Source organism: Myiozetetes cayanensis, unplaced genomic scaffold (assembly GCF_022539395.1).
Source record: "Myiozetetes cayanensis isolate MyiCay16 unplaced genomic scaffold, myiCay2020 scf4, whole genome shotgun sequence".
Taxonomy (NCBI): Eukaryota; Metazoa; Chordata; class Aves; order Passeriformes; family Tyrannidae; genus Myiozetetes; species Myiozetetes cayanensis.
Window position 1 is genome coordinate 39,134,472 of NW_026087631.1, and position 20,434 is coordinate 39,154,905.

The 20,434-nt window shown below is 36.8% G+C and overlaps 1 protein-coding gene across 1 annotated transcript; it reads right to left on the bottom strand.

The window, feature by feature from the left end:
* Positions 1–276: 276 nt before the first annotated feature.
* On the bottom strand, positions 277–17,152 carry LOC126647489 (long-chain fatty acid transport protein 6-like). The gene is made up of 11 exons (XM_050329793.1): positions 17,109–17,152; positions 16,188–16,666; positions 15,049–15,261; positions 14,070–14,228; positions 12,223–12,347; positions 8,674–8,868; positions 6,544–6,634; positions 5,272–5,470; positions 4,818–4,915; positions 3,078–3,208; positions 277–869 (listed from the first exon to the last, which is right to left on the bottom strand). Exons 2-11 carry the CDS (start codon positions 16,663–16,665, stop codon positions 693–695), a joined length of 1,866 nt encoding a protein of 621 aa, XP_050185750.1. The 5' UTR covers position 16,666; positions 17,109–17,152; the 3' UTR covers positions 277–692.
* Positions 17,153–20,434: the final 3,282 nt, after the last annotated feature.

The window sequence follows — 20,434 nt, forward strand, 5'->3', positions numbered from 1 at the left end:
TTTATGAGAACTCTGCTTCAGGAATATGACAAGTGGTAAGCAAAAGAAGAGTCACATGCCAGCAGAGGATGAATTTTTACAAATACGTTAGTCTAAATTAGTTCTGGCATAAGTTGTGAAAAATAATGTCCACTAAATACTAGAGCTGTATTTCACCATTGAATGTTTATTTTACATAAAAATCTGAATTAAGCATCACATGAAATATTACAATTAAATATTACATCATACAATTATCAAACATTGAACTGAAGTCTACATGCAGTGCTTGTGCAGTATTTTGCTTATGTATCTGATAGCTCACTTTATATTTTATTAATGCCTAGAACATTATTCATCTAATAATTTGTGCATTCTAAAAGCAGAATCAGAATAATTACCTAAAGGAGTAAAATATTCAACTAACTGAAGATAATAGTGGTTTAGACAAAAATAATTTGGATCAATGAGAAATGTAAAAGAAAAATTTGCATGTGTGAGCCCTGGAAGTAGTATGAGAAGATACAGTGCAGCTTATACAATGCACATAATTATGGTGTCTATGTCTTATTAAGAGAGAAATTCTATCACAGTAATATTAATTTGAATATCTTATGTTTTTAGAACAAATATTACATGCTGTCTCTCACTGAAATAATTGCAGGAGTATATTTCAGACATTATATAATATAGAGTAATTTGGTTTATATGTTCTATAAGTATATTTCACCAGAAACTACCTTCTGGTATATCTCTCTTGTCAAAGGAATATAGGACCGTGCAGGTTCATGCAAGAAATACAGAGGTTCAGATATAATTTCTGGATTAAATCCTTCATTTACCAGATGATTTTTCTGATGCTTGAAAGTTGCAGTAATTTGCATAACACCCTAAAAAAAGGAAATAATTCAAGTGAAGGGCAATATTCCATTTCAGCCTATATCAGTGAATGATGCACTTACTGAATAAAAGAGATCATACAATTTTACTATAGCATTTATTCAGTTAAACAAAATTATCTTATTCACAGGTGCAGTGAAAAGTAAATCTAAATGAAGGGTTTATTTCTTACTTATTTGCCTATTAAAGCCACGCACAAGACTGCAGGTTGCTGTTTCAAAGCATGCATTTTCTCTTAACTGTCATTAGGGCAGCTCATCACAAGATCAGTAGAGTACGGGAAGCTTGGTGATGTTCTGCAGAGAGCTGACTGATTCTGTGGTACTGTCTCTCTTCTGATTTCCTACTGCTAAACTTTATTTAAGACATTAAAATCAAAAAAGTTAAATGTCTTCTTGTCTCATTTGTCTGTGCAAGCAGTTGCTGTACTGCAGTTATTCAAATGCCAATTAATGTTCTGCACACAACAGTTGGTGTAGGAGAGCAGAAGTAGTATATGGAATAATTTCCTTTCAAATGTGGTTTATATTAAAAGTTTGAAACACACTGTTCTCAAGCACATATTACTTATATGTGTAATGCACATATATTACTTATGTGGTGTTTTCAATGTAGTCAACGTTTTCTTTTACTACCCAGGCTTAAAGAAACCACATTTTAGTTCTTGTTGAAGGAAAGTTTTAAAAAGTCAAGTGAAAAAGATACTATCTTAGAGCCACTGAGTTCCTTGGTTCTTTGCATGATTGTCCCCAGGCCTCTGTTTTTCTTTTATAGTCAGATGAGAGAGGCTGGGAACAGCTTTCAGTCTGTATGGTTTCACAAAACCAGTCAAGCACGATTGCAAGTCATATTATAAAGAGCTTCCGTATGGACTGCTGAAAAATTTTCAAGGCCAATTTTATTTTTAATCCCATTTTGCATGAGAATCTCATATATTTGTTTGTCACTCATGATTAGGGTGACCTCTTTCTCAGGACCTAGAGAAGGGAGTTCATTTCCTGTCCACAGGGAAAATTTTGAGTTCAGCGTTCATCCTGACATTTTGTAAAGTGACATTTTTTTTCTCATTTTGACACTTTTTTATAAAACTGAATTTACCTCCTTTATTAAGAATTTACATATATGTAAATATTAATTAATAAGTACTGATAGTAGCTTTGGTTACTTTGGCTCTCCCTTAATTACCTAAAGAAATCTTTAGTCAGAGAGCACATAAATGCAAACAGGTTTCATTGGTTCCACATATATAGACCCTAGAGCTCTGTATAGATTTACTCCATCTGGTGGAACTGTAACGACTCGTCTGTTCTGAAGGTCAGAGGAGGCCAGTGCTGTCCTGAGGCACCACAGATAGGATAACCTATGCTAACTGCAATTGAAGGTACATTTACTCAGTACAATAAGATCTTCTCAATCCCTAAAACTTTTTAAAATTAGATTTCTCTCTAAATGTATAAATCCTTTTTTCTGTTCTTCCACTTCAGTCTCATGCACTCTGTTAAATTCACACCTTATTCTCAACCAAATTTGTGCCTTTCAGACAGTTTGCATTATTTAGGGAGAGGCAGAACTGCCAAATGTCTCTTAGCATCCCCTAACAGTAGAAAACTACGAGCTATAAGCTTTCAGATGATCTAATGTGGGGTCCTCTCCTGCTCTTTGCAGTTCATGCTCTCCTGCCCTGTTGCAGAGGATCATACACAAAGGGTGTAACCCTTGCACTTCAAAGTGCACATCAAAAAAGAATTGCATCCCAGTTCTGCTTTTATGCTTTAAAACGTAGGGGTGCATTTTAACTCTCAGATTAGGAGATCTTCATATGCTTTGTCAGTAACAGTGAATAATAATCACTTCAAGAACAACCATTACCCATTTCTGTTTTCTTGGTCTTCTATTGTCTAGAAGAAAACACTAGGTAAAGATGAAGAACTTTGAAGCAAAATCCAGCTTTGCCCAGTAATTAATTCCGTCTAGGAGTTTTAGGTATGAATGGATCCTTAAAGCAAAATAGAAGTTCAATTCATCAAATATTTGCTTAACTACACAGTGATAATAATAGGAACAATAATTTAGACTAGTATTACCTTTCGTTTTCAATTATTGAAACTGTAAATTACTTCCTGTGTTACATGATTTAGAGACCACTTTTCAAGTCAGACATAAGGTAAATACAAGTAGGAGACAACTGGTTTTCTTACCATGATCCTCACAAAACGTGGTTGGGCGTAACTTGGAAGAAAGTCTACAACATGTTTATAAAGTCTTTCTCCATTGAAGGCTTGGTTAGGTTTAAGCACAATAGCTGCCATACCTATTCTTCCTTCATAATCTAAAAAAAAAAAGGAAAAATAGTATGACAAGTAAGAGTGAATGTTGTATGAAATTTGGAGGTGTTTAGTATTGGTCAAAACAAATATTTTGATAATGTGAAACATCTCCTATCTTCTCAGACATCACTGAGTATACATGATATTTCATTTATAAGGTACATGACATTTTATTTCCAATACATGGCATTGGAAGACTTTAAAAGTTGCTCTCAACGGGTTTATTCAAATAAAGAAAATGTCACTGATGTCTTTTTATTAGGAATTCTGTATAGCTGGAAGCTGCCTGCTAGATTTTCTTGCTATTTTGCTCAATCTAAACATTGGTACCTAATAGTAGCCTAATTAAATCAGAGGGATCATTAATTCAATATAAAGCTGAATGCACTCACACAAGGACTAATACAAAAGATGGACATAGGCATGTGTGAAGCTATACTTGGTCCATATAAAGTCTAATGACTATTGTACACTATATAAGCAGTGCTTGAATGTTTTACTCTCAATTCCATGGACAGATTAGTGATAAACAGGATAAGTGACTGCTAGCAAATTACAGGTATTAAAGTATGTGTCATGCAAACAGAACCAAAACCCTTTTCAAAAAGATGTAACAGATGTAGTTTCTTCATTCTCTTTATTGGAACACAATTGAAAATTCCAAGTGGAGAAAACATCTAAATGAGAAGAAATCAACTGCCACAGTTAAATCTATCCAGAATGAAAGAGCAGCTTTGAGGTGTGGCCAAAGGCACTGAAAAGATAAAATATTGGCGTTTCTTTCCCTGAAAATGAATCTGCAGTTACTGAATTGGTGATACATTATAGAGTTTGTTCTTGCAATATTTGAGACTCAAGTCAATCCAGAAATATGAAAGACTATGCTGTCTAGATTTTATTAACACTACAACAAAAAATTAATGTGATTCTTAAGCTCTTGAGGCTTTTTGTGATATGCTATTCTCTGCCTCAGGTAGCAATAACTCTTTTGAGGACTTCTCATCAGCTCCAAATGTAGATGATAATGAGGGATGCTTTGCACATTGGATTAGAGTTTTATTTGCATGCCATCTTGACTTGCGTGATGACAAGCAAGATGACTTGAGGATCTTATCTCTCGAAGATGAACATATTGGCAATTGACAGAGACCTGATCTTGTAATTTAGTTGCCTACAGCTTCTCAGTATCATGTGTGATTGGGAACATTCCATTTATGAAAAATATATGTATTCTTGGGTGGTACTTACAAGATAGTGGTTTCAGACATGCCACTTTTTAATATGCCCAATTTTGCCATTTTTCAGATGAAATACCATAGCCTAAGAGAAAATTTCTGTAGTTTATAACTTTTTTCTTCTCATATCTCTGTTACAATTTTTAATTCATTCTGATTCTTCTACCATTCATTACAAAATTTGAGCAATCATATTTATGAAATACAGAACTTTATTGAAATTGAAATTTCAAAGCACTGTAGGAAAGCCTGAATTTCCAAGTTGACACCATTTATTTCCTTACATATAAGTGTGATTACTTTGCAGGAACAAAATAGTTAAAGCAGGAAATTACTATTTTTGTTTTATATTCTCAACCTGTAGGGAATGTCTTACTTTTTATGCTTACACCATAAACATTAACTTCTTGGACAAAGTCCATCATACCAATGATCTCCGCAACTTCTGAAGTGGCAACATTTTCTCCTTTCCACCTGTTGAAAATATTTCTTATGTTAACATAGATGTTAACTTAAAAATTTTTATTCTATATGTGATGGAGTACTACTTTTAATATGGACTACCGTTATTCTTAACTGAAGAACATAGACAGACAAATCATCTTGTGATTTAGTGCCATCTCATTTGAGACCCCAACATTAAAAGAAGTTCCAAATTTGAAAAATTCTATTTTGTTGGTGTGAAATTTGATGGACTTGATTCCTATCCTTAATGTTTCTATTTAAACAAAATTGACATTCTCCAGGTTTGAGTCTGACCTGTGTCATCCAATCCTGGATATGTATGATTTCTTGCAAGCTCACTGGATTTATTCCTAACTCTGCTGTACCTGAAAGTGTCGCCCACTCGGTCACTGAAGTAGAGGAAACCATCCTTATCCATCACTAGGAGGTCTCCTGTGTCAAGATACACATCTCCTTTCACAAATACATTACGCAGGAGTTTCTTCTCTGAGGCTTCTTTATTTCCAGCATATCCAGAAAATGGGGCATCGTCAGTAACCTGAACAACTAGAAGACCAGGTTTACCTGCAGGCCGTGAAAAGGGGATGTAAAGAAGCATATATAGAGGGAGCTGTTTAGAATATAAATTATACTAAAAATCTTTTGGAAAGTCAGATTTGTTCTCTTCATCTTATTGCTACATTTTCTTAGCTATTCTCTGAATAGGAGAAATAGATTAGTGGAAAAGGGAACATAATTTTTCTTCTTTCTCTTCCAAAATTCTGGCCCAGAGGGAAGAGGTTTTTGGAATATGTTGTACATCACTTACTCTGAGAAAACATTTACCTGTTGAAAGGATGACTTATCTGTCATCTGAAAAGGGTACTAGTAGTCAAAAAATACATGGAGGCAAAATATAGTACCTAAACTCTTGCGCTTTGAGTTTTTCTGGAGGATAGGGTTGTTACTGCCCTCAGCACTGTTCTGGTGTGACAACACACATTGTAAGCCGTAACATGCCCAGGCCCCCAAACACAAAAGAGTCCCTGGAGTCTGAAGCATACCCCTACCGGGTGTCACTCATTGTTGCTGACTGTTTCAGTGCCATTTATAACAATGGCAAAAATTCCATTGTCTTCACTGGAATTAAGTTTATTATTCTTGGTGATAGGTCTTGGCTTTTTTCCCACTCTGTTCCTGAGGTTAAAAGATATTTCCATTTTCTAAATACTTTTATTGTTATTCCTTCAATAGATGTAATAAAATGTTTTCAAACAAATAGTTTTCTTCATAGCTGTGTTTCTGCCTCTTACATTAAATTCTCTTTATTGTTCTGAACTCTCAACGTGGCAAGTGGAATGAAAGCTCATATTAGCTTTCAGAAGAGTAGCTGTCATTGCTCAAATGTTCTTATATTTTTGGTGGGGTTTTTTTTACTTTAGATTATATTATAAATATATGGATTTGTTATTGTGCATATTAGCAACTGATTCCTATTTTCATTTATTGATAATATATTTTTCCAGTGTCATTTTCAAGTTCTAGGTGTATGTCAAATATCTGTTGCTAACAGAACAGAGAGTTAGTATCTGCCCCAAAATATTACCAGCTAGGTTGAGGTATCTGTTAGCTAATAGATAACTAATATTTTTCCTTACCTACGGATGCTTTTATAAACCTTCCGTTTTCATCCTTTTTAAGTTCTTGTTTCCAGACGTCATATTTCAACAACTCAAAAGAATGTAGGAACTAAATAAAAAGAGCACATATTCATGCTTAAAAACCTCACTGTCTTACTCATTTTCTATTTGTTGTGATAAAAATTGCTTTGAACTTTTGAAAATTTGAAACAGCCTTAAATATACCGACAGTTTTCTGAGAACTGTCAGAAAGTTCATATCATGGTAGGCAACACCAAGTATTATCATCAACACATATATAGATAAGTGTTCATCTCCTTTATCAATAAAAAGAAGTCCATTGTCTTAGAGTATGGTCAGATTCAAATCATTTATCTAAAGAAAAGTGAAACAATACATTTGCTCGAATTGTCAATTTTACTTTAAAACTACCATCCATTTCTAAGTAGAGGTTTAACACTACTGGAATGCATATCAAGATGGTCCTCCGACAAAAAAATCCAAACTAAATTTACAGACACCTCAAAAATTACTCTAGGCAGATCCAAGTGGAAACTTAGAGCTCAGTGGCTTCATTTAGTCTTTCCTGCCTTAGTGCCCTATCCACATTGTTAAGATTGCTAAAAGACGGAAAGCCTCCCACAGTTGTTATTATGGCCATGCAAAGGCATTTTTGGCATCTCAGATTAAAAGCAGAAATAATTTGGAAGTCATTAATTTGGTCTTGATCCTAACTGATCTCAATCTTTAGTGTTGTTTGAACAGTACTTTTTTGTAGTATGATGTTCATGATTCAAAGAGGCTGTACAAATAGGGAAAGCATTTGAGGGGCTGTCAGGGCATTTTTATGGTAGAAGCAGAGTTTCAACAGTATCTATATATATAAAGTTTATAGCACAAATATCTTAAGATTAATACTTTTCTCCTTTATTTTCTGATAATTTTGAATTTTTTTTGTTTTGCTTGTGTGATGGTTTTGGTCTAGGCCTTCCTGGTGACCAGTTTGTAACCAAGGAAGTGGCTATGTACCCAGTATTCCATACGATTTTTACATAAACCAGAGTATAAATAAGTTGGAAATTAGAGACCTCGCTCTCTTCTCATCCAGCGGGGTTTGGGAACAGTGGGTCCTTGTGTTGGTCTCGCTTATCTAAGGCTGAGGCCTGCAGCATTCACTGTCCTACCACGTGGAGGTTTGGAGAGTGCTGGTCGTGTCTGCCAATCCTGCTTTTCTAAGGGACGTGGTGAGATCTGTTTTGTTAGTTATTAGTATAGTTCTTGAGTTTAATCAGGTATACCTGTTCGGTGTCCCTTTTTGTTCCCTTTTGTCCCTTTTTCCCCTTTCCCTATCCCTTCGGGGGGTGGATCCCCTTTTACTGTGTATATAGCATCTTAACTGTATATAACTGTAATATATGTAAATACATATATTTTTATATAAGTAGCTTGACTTTGGGTTCTTTAATTTTTATAGTGTTTTTTTTTCCTTTCCCCTAAGGGAAGAAGGAAGGGAGCTGCTACTGTGAGTTTCGGGCATTTGGCAGGGAGCCAGGTCCGAACTATCACAGCTTGTCTAATTTCCAAGCAAGTGTGATGCTGGTTTTATTAAATGAAGATGCAGTCAAAGAGTAAATTTGCATAAGTTTGCTCTGGAACATCTATCTCCTGATTCATACCAAAAGCCAAATCAAAACCAATTTCTGCCTCATCACTTAATATCTCTGGGTTTTTAGGATGTTAAGTGAACTTTAACAAAAAACATCATTAATCAGTCCTGTGGGTAGGCACTTCTTTACAGTCAGTTTGGAGGTTTTTTAAATGTATTCTGTGGGAAAACTTGGATACACAAGCTTCTGTGGACTCACTCTGTATATTTATCGTGGCTTCAAAATATATTTACAGAGAATAGAGTCAAGTAAGGGGCTAAGAATAGGAGTTCTGTTTTCATGAACCGGATTTTGCTATACCTGGACTGTAGTAAGGAGGAGCTTCCTTGTACTTTTTCCTGACCTTTTTCTGCCTTTCACCTGACTCTTTTTGTTTGGGTTTTTTTGGGGTTGGTTGGTTGGTTGGTTGGTTTTGGGTGTTGTTTGTTTTATTTTTTAATTATTGAATGGTTAATCAGTTGGTTGATTTGATTACATTTACCTTTGAAAAGATGCCAACACGGCCCACAGCTCCTATTTTGTTAGTGTAGTTCAAGAAAGTAAGATTTCCTTCTGAGGACCCATAGAATTCAAATATTTGAATTGGACCAAACCTCATCAGAAATTCTTTCCACACAGAAGGTCTGATACCATTTCCTAAAGCAATGCGCACTTTGTGAACTCTGTCCTCTTCTTTCTGTGAACAGAGAAAAAGAAGCATTTTTCAGCTGAGAAAAGTGGGTCTAAACACCTAGAACGGATTTCATATTTTCTAAGAGAATCATTTTCTTTTTTGACCTGCCACCTTGACTAAAATACTTCACAGAAGGGTAATTGGTTTTGTAAAAATCAAACAATCTGTTCTTTACAGAGAGAGGGATCAGGCATTGGAATGGCCTGCCCAGAGACGTGGTGGATTCACTGTTCCTGGATGTTTTTAAGATGAGGTTGGATGTGGCACTGAGTGCCATGATCTAGTAATCACAGTGGGGTTGGATCAAGGGTTGAACTTGATGATCTCGAAGGTCTCTTCCAACCCAGTTAATTCTATGATTCTATGATTCTATGAAAGAGAAAAGCAAGAAAATTCTTGGTCTGAGGTTGAAGGATTTTTGTAGGGTGAAAACTTTATTTCTGTAATTCTTTTAATTTTGACTTATGAATTATATAACTTAGATGTATATTACAAAATTTAAAAGATTTTAGCTTTAAATAACCAGATTTGAAGTAAGTGCTATTTCCCATAGCATGGAAATTCCTTTCTGGACCAAAAAAGAAATTCTTCTGCACCAATAAAATCATGTCTTAGAATGCTCCTAATCAGTTCTATGATCAGTTCTATATGTAGTGATATTTGGGAGTAAATTTTACACATCTGCCATGTTCCCTATGGAACCTGAAAAGGTATCAGAATAACTTAAGCTCCTTACAATATCTCGTATGATTAGGTGCAAATTTTAATCTTAAATTCAGATTCAGAAAAGATGGTAATAAAATCTGCAGTCAAAATGCAGTTGTCAATGTGTCATTGTTACATGTCAATTATATAATTATCGTGGTAAACTACTCAAATGTGTACTTACATAAACACATAAATACTTTCTGCATTGGGGTAGACTTCTCAGCACCGTATATATGGGAACATAATCAAGATTCTGCCTATGGAAAAGCCACCCCCCCCTCATTTTTTAGAGACATAGTAATGAAGTTACTGTTATGGCTAAATGTCAGCAGAAAATAAAATTATTTCAGGTCCACAGGAATCATTCTTCAAACTAAATAAATGCATTTTGTTTTCATTGCAGTGTTATTCTAAACTTTAAAAACTGGAAAAGTATATTTGATTTCTCAATATTTTGGTTTCTGATACTAAAGTGTTTTGCTTCGTGAACTCTGGATTAACAGATAATTTCTCTTGATCCATAACTTCATTTTATGGCAGATTAATTATTTACCACAACAGGATTAACTCTAATACAGACTAAACTCCAAATGTTAGACACAGGAATTTAACAGGAGTTAACCTTCCCTGCTCCTGCATAATGAGATGTGTTTTCTTTTGCAATTTTAATGGTATATCTGATGGAATAGCATGATTTGGTCACACGTATGGGATCCAATACAATTATGATCCAGTTGGCAGGCTGACTGGGAGATTCCCTTCATGCCTAATATTGTCCCTTCTTCAGCACTTGATCTTCAGGGTGAAATGATGGATTTTTCTTTTTTCCCCCAAATATCTGGTGATACTCTAGGACTTGGATTAAATCTCAAGAATTTAAGAGATTACAAGCAAGAGGAGAAACTCTTATGCTTATCTTGGGTCATTCCTGGTACAACGATCTGCAGCATTTCCCTGAATTACCTTGAATTTTTAAAATCTTTATTTTAAAAGCTGAATGGTTCTCTTTAAAAACATTCTTTGACATATATTCTGTTTTATTTGTTACTTTCTATAGGATACCGTACTTAAAATTTAATTCTGATAGATACATGAATGCTGGTTAAGCTTGCAGTAGTCACAACTATTCAGAGAATCTCTGTCTAAATGAACAAACCCATGAGTGCCTCCTCGTTCCCAAATCTATGTTCTTGCTCAGTTTTGGTGTGAGACCTAGGCAGTGAAAGGAGGTAAGGACAGATATCCTGGACATCCCATAGAGCATACTCCAACAGGTGCCTTGTCTAGATAGCCCTAGTCCTGAGCCACACAGGGTGTACTAGCCTGCGTGGCTTTCTGTCGCTGCAGAAGAACCTGTGTGGTACACTGACGATCATATATACTTCAGTAAAATATGTGACCTTGACAGAACTCTGCCTGATGCACTTCTGTTGGTATCCTCAACTTCCTCAGTTCTTCTAGGCCATCTCTCTGTTTTTCTGTTTTACCAGTTGCCAGTTAAATATCAGTATCGTCTCTGTTAATTTCTTCTAGCTTTTTCCTGCAGGATGATTATACAACTAGTTTGGCCTAGCTAATTATTCCTTTGTTTTTTTGATCCATGGACTACTGACCTGATGTTTGTGCAGTCTTGAGTTCTGGCCAACAGCTATCCTGTCTTGTTCCCTTTGATACTTTTTTTGTCTTTGATCCCTCTCCATCATCCAGACCACTTATTAATAAGTCTCTGCTCAAACCAGCTGGAGCATTGTCTCAGACGTTCCCTTGTTTCTAGTACTTATGTCAATCTCTGACCAATGCAGTTTGAGGTACTTTGAACTTTGTGCTTGTACATGATGTTTTCTGAGGTAGGTAGGAATACCTCTTGTCTCCTCATTCAGGAACACCCTAACTTCCAAGTATAAAACTAAAAAAAAAAATTAACCAAGCTTTTCCACTGTCATTGAGAAACATGGGTTGCAATTTAGTAAGTATTTTCAGACTTTCTTTTCTGCTACTCATCTGTTTGGTGACATCTTAATTTTGTCCTAATCTGATCATGATTTAGCTGCTATGATCTTTACGACTGTTATCCTGGGGGTGATCAAGATTTTGCGGCACATTACTAGTATTTTGGCTTTATACAGATAAAACCATCATCATATGTACAGACATGGAACAAAATGTGCCTTTGGAGCACTACAGAAAAAAATTTAAACTAACGAAGTCTCCTTCATCACTTTCAATGACATACAAAAATTAACTATCATCCATTAAATGGTGAACATAGTAGGTTTCTCTTGAACAGTGCAGTGCAGATGTTTAGTCATTTAATCTGATTTGTTCTCTCATTTGATTGTAGAGTCTGATTAAGTTTTTATTGCTTATACCTTTTCCTGACTGACCTGCAATTTGCCAGTCACTCAGATGAAAAGCTAATAAGGTTGGCTTTACAAAGGCATTTATATCTGTCCTATCCTGCCAGGCTTGTTTCTGTGTCACCACCACATTTCCTGATATAAACTTGATTGCTATTGCATAACATCAAGGAATATATGCTGGAAAGAAAGTATGAAACATTAAATATACTATAGCATTGAGAAATGGGTAAATTTATGTGACTAGAAGATTTGCTATATCTTAAGGATGCATTTGCAAACAAGAACTTACGCTGGGACAGTTGCAGAGGTAGCGGCAGAGTTCTCCTATATACAAAAACACTGTAACATCATATTTTCTACAGTCATTCCAAAACTGGCGTGCAGAAAATTTCTTTGTCAAAACACAAGTTGCTCCTTGGTGATGAAAATAGATAAGAAAATTCAAAATAGCTGTTAAAATCTGTCTTGTTTTCTATGACTATCATAAAAAAAAAACCCCAAAAAAACCAAAAAACCCCACCAAAACAAGTATAAAACCCAAACCACACAGAACAACAAAAAACCCAAACAAAAAAAGCCCAGTTATCATTCTCTTAATTCAAGTAATGAAAAATTCATTAAATAAATTGTAAGCTATTTCCAGCAAGATCTTTTTGTTAAATGTGACTTACACAATCAAACCTTGCTTCTTTTTCTGAGTTGTAACTAAAGGCTAATAGTATCAGAAACTATATAAGAAAATCCACTTGTTAGGAATAGGTTAATGCCTAACCATTTTGTTTCTATCCAGACAGTGAACGGGTGTAAGTCTGAAAAAAAGAGAGCTTGGGACGGTGGAGGCAGTACCTCACAGTATTGCTACCTGTGTGAAAATGATGGAAAAGGAAAGGACTCAGAGTCTTTGTTAGTTTTGTTTTGCTCCCCTTTTTCTGTTTCTTGCCAACTCATCATCCACAATTCTTTTGTTTCTGTGGCTGTGATGTTCCTTCAGAACTTTCCATTCCAAAAGGCACCTCGTCCTAGACCTCTCATGTCTGCCATACCATCCCTCTCTTTGTGTTGTCAGCCAACAATTTATAAATTTCCCTGTTTCTGTCCTTTCAAAAATTCCTTTTCACCCAAATCCTGTTTGTCCCATGTGACATTCCTAGTGCCTTCCAAGTTCTTAATCCCTTCTAGTCCACTCGTTCCTAGCTTGCCAGTTCCTACCTGATTTTGAAGCCTTCTCAGGGCTCTTCAGCCTCATCCACATCAAAGCCTTTTCGAATCCCAGACTCCCAAATCCCCATCTGAATAGCCCATCTTAGAAAGGTGTTACCCTACAATTTCTGTTCCAAGACAATCCATAGCTTCAAACCTTTTAACAAACAGTTCTTCCCGTCTCACTCGTGTTTCTGTTAGGCAGAAAACAGTCTTGTTGGCAGTTGCTAAAACCCAGCATGCCTGCCTGTGTTGTTCCTGAATAAACAAAACACTGAAATGCCTCTTAAAATAGCTCAGTTATATACTTACCTTACCAAAACCCAGCATTTGGGCAAGACTCTATGGACAGCAAAGGAGGACATACCTGAAAAAATATCTGGTTGCTAGCCCTGTACAAATAACTCGCATTATCAGAATCAAAAAGGGAGGCTTCATCTTTATTTGTTTTCCTCAATTTAATGTGATCAATCTAATTCTGTAGGTGTTACTCAAATATGTGACTCAAAAAACTCCAAAACACATTTAGTTAACCTTATTCTGAAGGTTAGTTAAAGCTTCATGGTGCATTTGTACCTTCTGATACTAAAAATCAAGCCTCGGATGCCTATATGAATGTCCTTACAGACTTTTGGTATAGGGTATAAATATGATTTCAGGTTAAACCTACAGAGGATATGCAGTGGTGCTAACAATACACAGATCTCAATTCACTTAATGTTGGGTTTATACAACAATTGGTGTCTGTTATAAGTTTCAAAAACTATGCATATACCTCAGATATATTGTCTGCAGACAAAGATAGTGATAAAAATCAGAAAATTACAAAAGTCTATTAGTAAACACAGTATTTGAGTTACCGAACAGTTATGTACCAAATAATAAGTGTTACAGCATTCTCAAGTTAATGAAACTTCACTGGAAGGTAAATATTACCTAATTCAATGCATCCACCGATACCAAGGAGAGAAGCACTGATGTGATACAAAGGAAGAGTGACGTACATAATATCCTGAGAAACAGCACCACACTGACTAAACATTAAGGAGGCAGACAGAGCTCTTAGATGAGTGATGATAGCAGCTTTTGGGAAACCTGTCAAAGGGAGAAGAGGAAATAACCGTAAATGTACTGCATGCATCAATAATTTTACTGCAAGCAGAATTTTGTTGGGAGTGTACAGGGAGAACTGTTGTTTCTTCTGTGTCTGTCTGTCCTGCCCTTCAGTCTTTACCTCATGAGTATACCTCCTTAGTTTCTCATCATCTTCAGTCTTTTTGCCTGTAAAGCTATTCAGTCATAGAACTACAGAACCACAGAATAGTTTGGGTTGGAAGGAACCTTAAAAGATCACCTAGTTCTTCCAACCCACCTGCTATGCATGTTTTGTCCTGAGGACAAAGTCTGTACCTTCACAGGCATGTGCAGACCAACTCTGCATAGAGCATTCCCTTACTAGAAAGTGAGAATGGAAAAATTTCTGAAGAGCCACTGTGTCTCTCAGCTTGTATTTGCAATAGGAATAACTTCTACAACATTGTTTGGTTTAACTAGTGGATGTATTCCCCTTTCCCTCGACTCTAAAAATAACTCCCATTATCAGAATCAAAAGTGAAAGTTCCACCGTTCCTCGTTTCTGAGCAGCTCGTAGAGACTGACTTTATTGGTTTTAGATTCAAGAAGTAAATTTCAGCCATGGAATATCTATATGAAAGTTCACTAACTGGAATTACACTCTTGTTATGTTATGCTAAAAATGGTTTAAAGTTTACTGTGCTTGTAAATAAATCAATTCCTCCCTGTCTTGACTTAGAAATTCAAGTTCTACCTTTTTGTATGCCTGTCTTGTTGCTGAATTTATACCTCATTAATTATCAAAGAGCTGCAGCTGTAGTTTATTGGTACACATCCTCACCTGTACTTCCTGACGTGAAGACGTACATAGCTGTGTTTCTTATGTTAGTGACGACTTTAAGGTGAGAGGGGACAGGGTTATCCAGCACCTTGTCTAGTTTGTCTGTTATAGTATGAACATGCTGGAAAGGAGAACTGGTGCTCATCAGCCAAACAGCAACATTGTTTTCCAAGAGATGAAAAATAAATTCTTTCTCTATTGATCCCAAACAATCTGCCAAATAACAATAATAAAAAAGTGCTAATTATTGAAATACTTAGAACTACAAATCTGAGCACCTGCACTGAAGTTATATAGCCTACCACTTCATAAACCTACCACCGCCACAGCAGAATTAGCCTGCCCAATGGACACTGAAGAAAAAATCATGATGTTTAATTTCCCTATACTTCTCTTGTGGCTTTCATTGTAATTGGTAAAACACTCTGAACTTGATGATGCTATTATATAGGAAATAATTTAGTCAGCATATTATAGCATTTGTTTTAAATCTTGGTGCACATACCAAATAACAAGCCCTCACGGGTTCATATGGAATTATGGCAGTACCGCCAACCTGAATAAGAGATGGGAAAAGAGGAGTATAAAGGTTTAAGAAATTGCCCAGTATTGCATAATATGACACTAGGGGGGACAAAATTACAGCTTGACATGCTGTAATCTTTAGTCCAAACAATGCTACCTTGGGATCACCGCTTTAAAGTAGTTCTAAAGTAACTGTAAGTTTGTATGTGAAAATTTTGAGCTGAGGGAAGTAACCAATAACAAAGGGATGTTGTGTCTTCCTATAGTCACTGAAATTGTCTTTAAGCTACATATGCCAGTAAACAGCAGTGGAAAACAAATTATGCTAAAGCATTCCCTCAGGCTGTTTGCTTATTAATGCATAATTGTTACTCCTGGTAGCTTGTCAAGTACTTGGATAGTTTCAGCTTTAAACCTTATATTCTACTAACTAATTGCATTTTGTTGATGATTATACACTTGAAATTTAAGCACCACTATCTCTTTCTCCTCTTTTTCAGACAGCACATGTGTGTGTATATATATTGAGTACTTGAAGCTCTGATTTTCTGTCTTTGATAAAAGCATAAAATAATTGAAAGTCAGTAGTAAGTGAAACTTAACACAGAACTTACCTTCTCCTATCACCAGTGCTTTTGCTGCACATGTATTAAGGCAGTGCAGGAGAGATCTAGAGTGGATATTGAAGTTGAGAAAAGCCACAACGCAGCCCAGCTTGGCCAGCCCAAACCAGACATGAATGAAGTCAGGTCCATTACCCATCAGCAGCGCCACAGTGTCACCTTTTTTCAGATTCCCATAGTGTAGGAAGACCTGCGCTACCCTGTTACTGCTCCTGTCCACATCCTGATAGGTATGCACCTTCCCTTCATAGATAAGGAATGGCTTGTAAGGAATTTTTTCCACTCTCTGCATGAAAAGATCAATTATGGAGAGAATTCCATTGCTTGCCCATTTCTTTACTGTTGCTTTTAACCTCTTCCGCCTCAAGAAATAGAACAGGTCTTCCCAGAAATAGGGAAGAAAGATCTTCAGGGAGACACACAGCACCACTATTCCTCCAGCAACTGTTGAAAGCCACGTGCACAACATGCTTGGAGAGGGGAATAATAGGTTAGTGATCTCAGAGATATAAAGTACAATACATTATAGTAATCAGCATTGAGTTTTAAAACAGAGGCTGGAAGTAGTAGGCTAATTGCAATTCCAATATTAAATTTGAGAAATTTTAAAAATACCTTGTTGGCGTTTACTAGAATAAAATACACATAAGTGTGTGTGGGGGGGGAAAGCTAAAATAAAAAGGAGTTATGAGTATAAAGGATTGTGCAGGATTTTTAACTTGGAGTAAAAATTATGTCTGGGTTTTTTATTGTATCATGGCAAATCCTAACAAAAAATGGTGGACATTGTTTTGTGTAAATAATAAGAAATTATCTATAAAAGAAACGCAAACATTATAATTTAACTGAGTTTATAACCAGTGCTTCTTTTTCCAGCATCTGAATGATAATAAAAGTTATTTCCTTACCTACTTTTTTTAATATATATTTTGATTAGTGTCCAGTGTTCAGTTAGATCCTTTCTGCCTCTGTGTATCACTCATAGGAAGGTTGCATGGGTTATCTGAAAATGTTCATTTTATCCAAGCAGATGTTCTCTTAAAGCTCCACACCCATAGTGTCTCACTGGTGACTGCGTGCCTAGATATACTGCTAAAGACTCCTTCCTATCTCCTGGATGTCCGAAGTCTCCAGTTCTGTAGTTCCTCTCTTTACAGCTATCTTCAAGCATGTAAGTGAAAGGGAACTGAACACTGTATTTTGGAACAAACTGCATTTGGTCTCTGTATTGAGAGTTAATTTTTAAAAGATTAAGTCAATTATGCACTGCTGGTTTATGCACTTGAAAGGAACAAAAGGAACCTTATGAGGTTGAATAGTTTTTTATGATTGATAAAACATTTTTTAAGCTTAGTCATATGCCAGAGGACATTCTTGATATGCAATGTAAATGCTGAAAAAGGACACTATAATGTATGTCAATGGCAGCATACTTGGTTGAAAAAGTAGATAAGATTACATTAGTACAAGAACATACATACACTGTTGACTGTCAGTTTAAATCATGTGGTCTAACACCCTAATTTCTACAACTCAAATTTACAACCTGAACAGCTTTTGAAAAAGGTGGTTAAATGCACATGGATTGTCTGGTTCCAGTTTAGGTATATTTTACAAAAAATACCTTCTAAACATGTGTGAATGTTTCCTGAGGCATAATTATGGTATTCAGTTTTTAGAAAATCTATAGGCTGTCACTTTTTTTCATATTATTTTTTTAATTGAATACATAATAGATTACATTTTTTTAATTGGAATGCATTATTTAGGCATATGGGCTTTGTTCCATTCACATACTAAATATTTCAGGTTTTTTTCTCTATTTGAATGGAGAACATAATACTGACCTGATCATATGGCACTTTGTGGAAAGACTGGACTATCATCTTGACTGGAGGAAAAGATCAAAGATGCTGGAAAGGGAGAAAGATTGTTGTGGAGTAGTAATTGCCTGGAAACATGAGGCAATCTCTGTTACAGAGAAAGAAGACCATGAAGCAAGTGGCTTGGAGTAAGGGTTAAGCAGAGGAAAAGTTTGGTTTATTTCTAGTAATAGAAGTAGAATTGTATGAATTATTATTGTTGTTATTCCCTTGTGAATAAATTATTGTAGAGGTCAGGGTGTTTTATCCTTGAAAACAAGGACAAGACTTGGAAGCACAAAGAAATGTCAAGAAGACTGAACAGTTTCAGCTGAAAAAAAAATTACAAAGTCAGCAAAAGAGAAATAAAATGTTTCTTCTATAGCATAATGATTATGGTTCTTTCTTAACCGTCCTGGATTTACCTAGTAGCATAAGATGGACTCATGTCATACATTGTGTCCTGAGGATGGCTAATAAGTGTAAGCAAAGCAGAACTGTACTACTTTCCTTACTTTGTTTATTTAATATATCCAAAATTATTAATATATCCAAAGTTATTAGATTAGATTTTCATGTAACATAAATTCTCTCACAGAATCACAGAAAGGTTGAGCTTGGAAGGGACCTCTGGATGTCATCTTGCTGATCCAGCAGAGACAGCTAGAGCCACTTATCCAGGATCATGTCCAGACTGCTCTTCAATATCCCTTTTACTCTTACTAGACAGTACCGGAAAGAGCCTGGTTTCATTTTTTTTGCAGCCTCCCTTCAGGCCTTTTTACACATTGATGTAAAACCTCTGATTCTTCTATTCTACAGGCTGAACAGTCCTTGCTTACTCAGCCTACCCTCAGAGAGATACTTCCCTAATCCTAATCCCTAATCCCTAGTCCCCTAACCATCTTCATGGCCCTTTGCTGGACTCTGTCCAGTATGTGCAGCTCTCACTTGTACTGGGAGCTCAGAACTGGACATAGTACTCCAGGTGAAGTATCAGCTTCTTCATTCTGCTGGAAAAACTCCCAAAGCAGTTCAGGACACCACTAGTGTCAAAGGCACATTGTTGGTTTATGATCAACTTGGTGCCCTCCAGGATCTTGGAGCCTTTGTCTGCAAAGCTGGTTTAGAGCTGGACATATGTCAGTACCTGGGGTGGTCCCTCCTCAGGGGGAGGACTTTGTTGAACTTTTTGGGCTCTTACCTTGGCAGGGTGTAACCTGGAGTGATGTAGAGAGCAATATAAGTTGTGACTCTTAGATTGGAGGGATCTGGGCGCTGCCATAGCGAGGCTGCACCAGGAAATGCATGCTGATAGGAGAGCAGAGCCATGGGATGTGAGGGTGAAGAACATGGTGAGAAGGAGTATAGATGTGGAATGATAAGCACTGGGGCACAGGCTGGCCCTGAAGACCCCTGGCTGGAAACATCTGCCTGTGACCAGCTGCAATGAAGCTGTTGTTCCCTTAGTACCTGTACATGTAGAAGGACCCCTCAGTGTTAACATCCCACTTCTCCTGGCCAGGCACTGCATTGCCACACCCCCTCCCTCATCACACTGAGTCCATAAGGGCCAGCAAAACATGAAGAAACAGACGGTGTGCACTAGGAACAGAGGGAGAAAGTACAGATGGGGATATCAGTGACATTGTTAGCAATACTAAGACTGTATTTTTTATGCTTTTAATTTCATTCATAGATTACTAAGAGCCTTCTGACTGACTTGTGAGCTAGCACATACATCACCTGCTGGCCCAGCCCCATTTTCATCATTGCCTGAGTCATTCTTCCAGTGGTGCTGGAGGCGTGGCCTCTTGCAGGGCTAGAAAGAGTCCTGGGAACTGTGGGCCCTCCTTTTTGGGGTTTGCTGTGGTCCCCCAGGTGAGCAGTCTCTGTCCCAGCTGGAGTGAAGGGACCTGCCATAGCCTGCCCTGGATCTCACGTGGCAATTCCTGCTCCCCATAGGTAGGAACCAGAGCATCAAGGGGACTGCTGGACCTCCATGAAGAGCCATGGTTGAGGTGCTGGGGCACTCCTCTTCAACTCCAGAAAGACTGCTGGAGTGGGCTGGACCAGACTTGAGAGACCCACTTCATAAAGCAACAGGATGGGTGACATGCAAGGAATTGCCCTTCTGCTCCTCAGCAGCTTGGCCATGCTTCCAGCAGATGGTAGGCTTTCCTGATGCACTGTTGCAGAGCAACATCAATTAGATTTTGTATAAACTTTGCCCTGTGGTTTTTGAGGCTGAACTACAGCTACCAGATCAAGAAATTTCTGTTCAGCCCAAAGCAGCATACAGTGAGCATTACAAAGTCTTCCATTACAAGTGCCTGCAAATGCCAGTTCCCAAAGGTCAGTCTCAGTTTCTGATGT

Bases quoted from the DNA above. Each gene is read 5' to 3' on its own strand.
- LOC126647489 (XM_050329793.1), bottom strand. From the start codon at position 16,665: ATGTTGTGCACGTGGCTTTCAACAGTTGCTGGAGGAATAGTGGTGCTG. The intron at 8,869-12,222 runs GTAAGTTCTTGT...CTCTGTTCACAG, and splicing joins ACCTCTGCAACTGTCCCAGC to AAAGAAGAGGACAGAGTTCA. The intron at 4,916-5,271 runs GTACAGCAGAGT...TATTTTCAACAG, and splicing joins CGAGTGGGCGACACTTTCAG to GTGGAAAGGAGAAAATGTTG.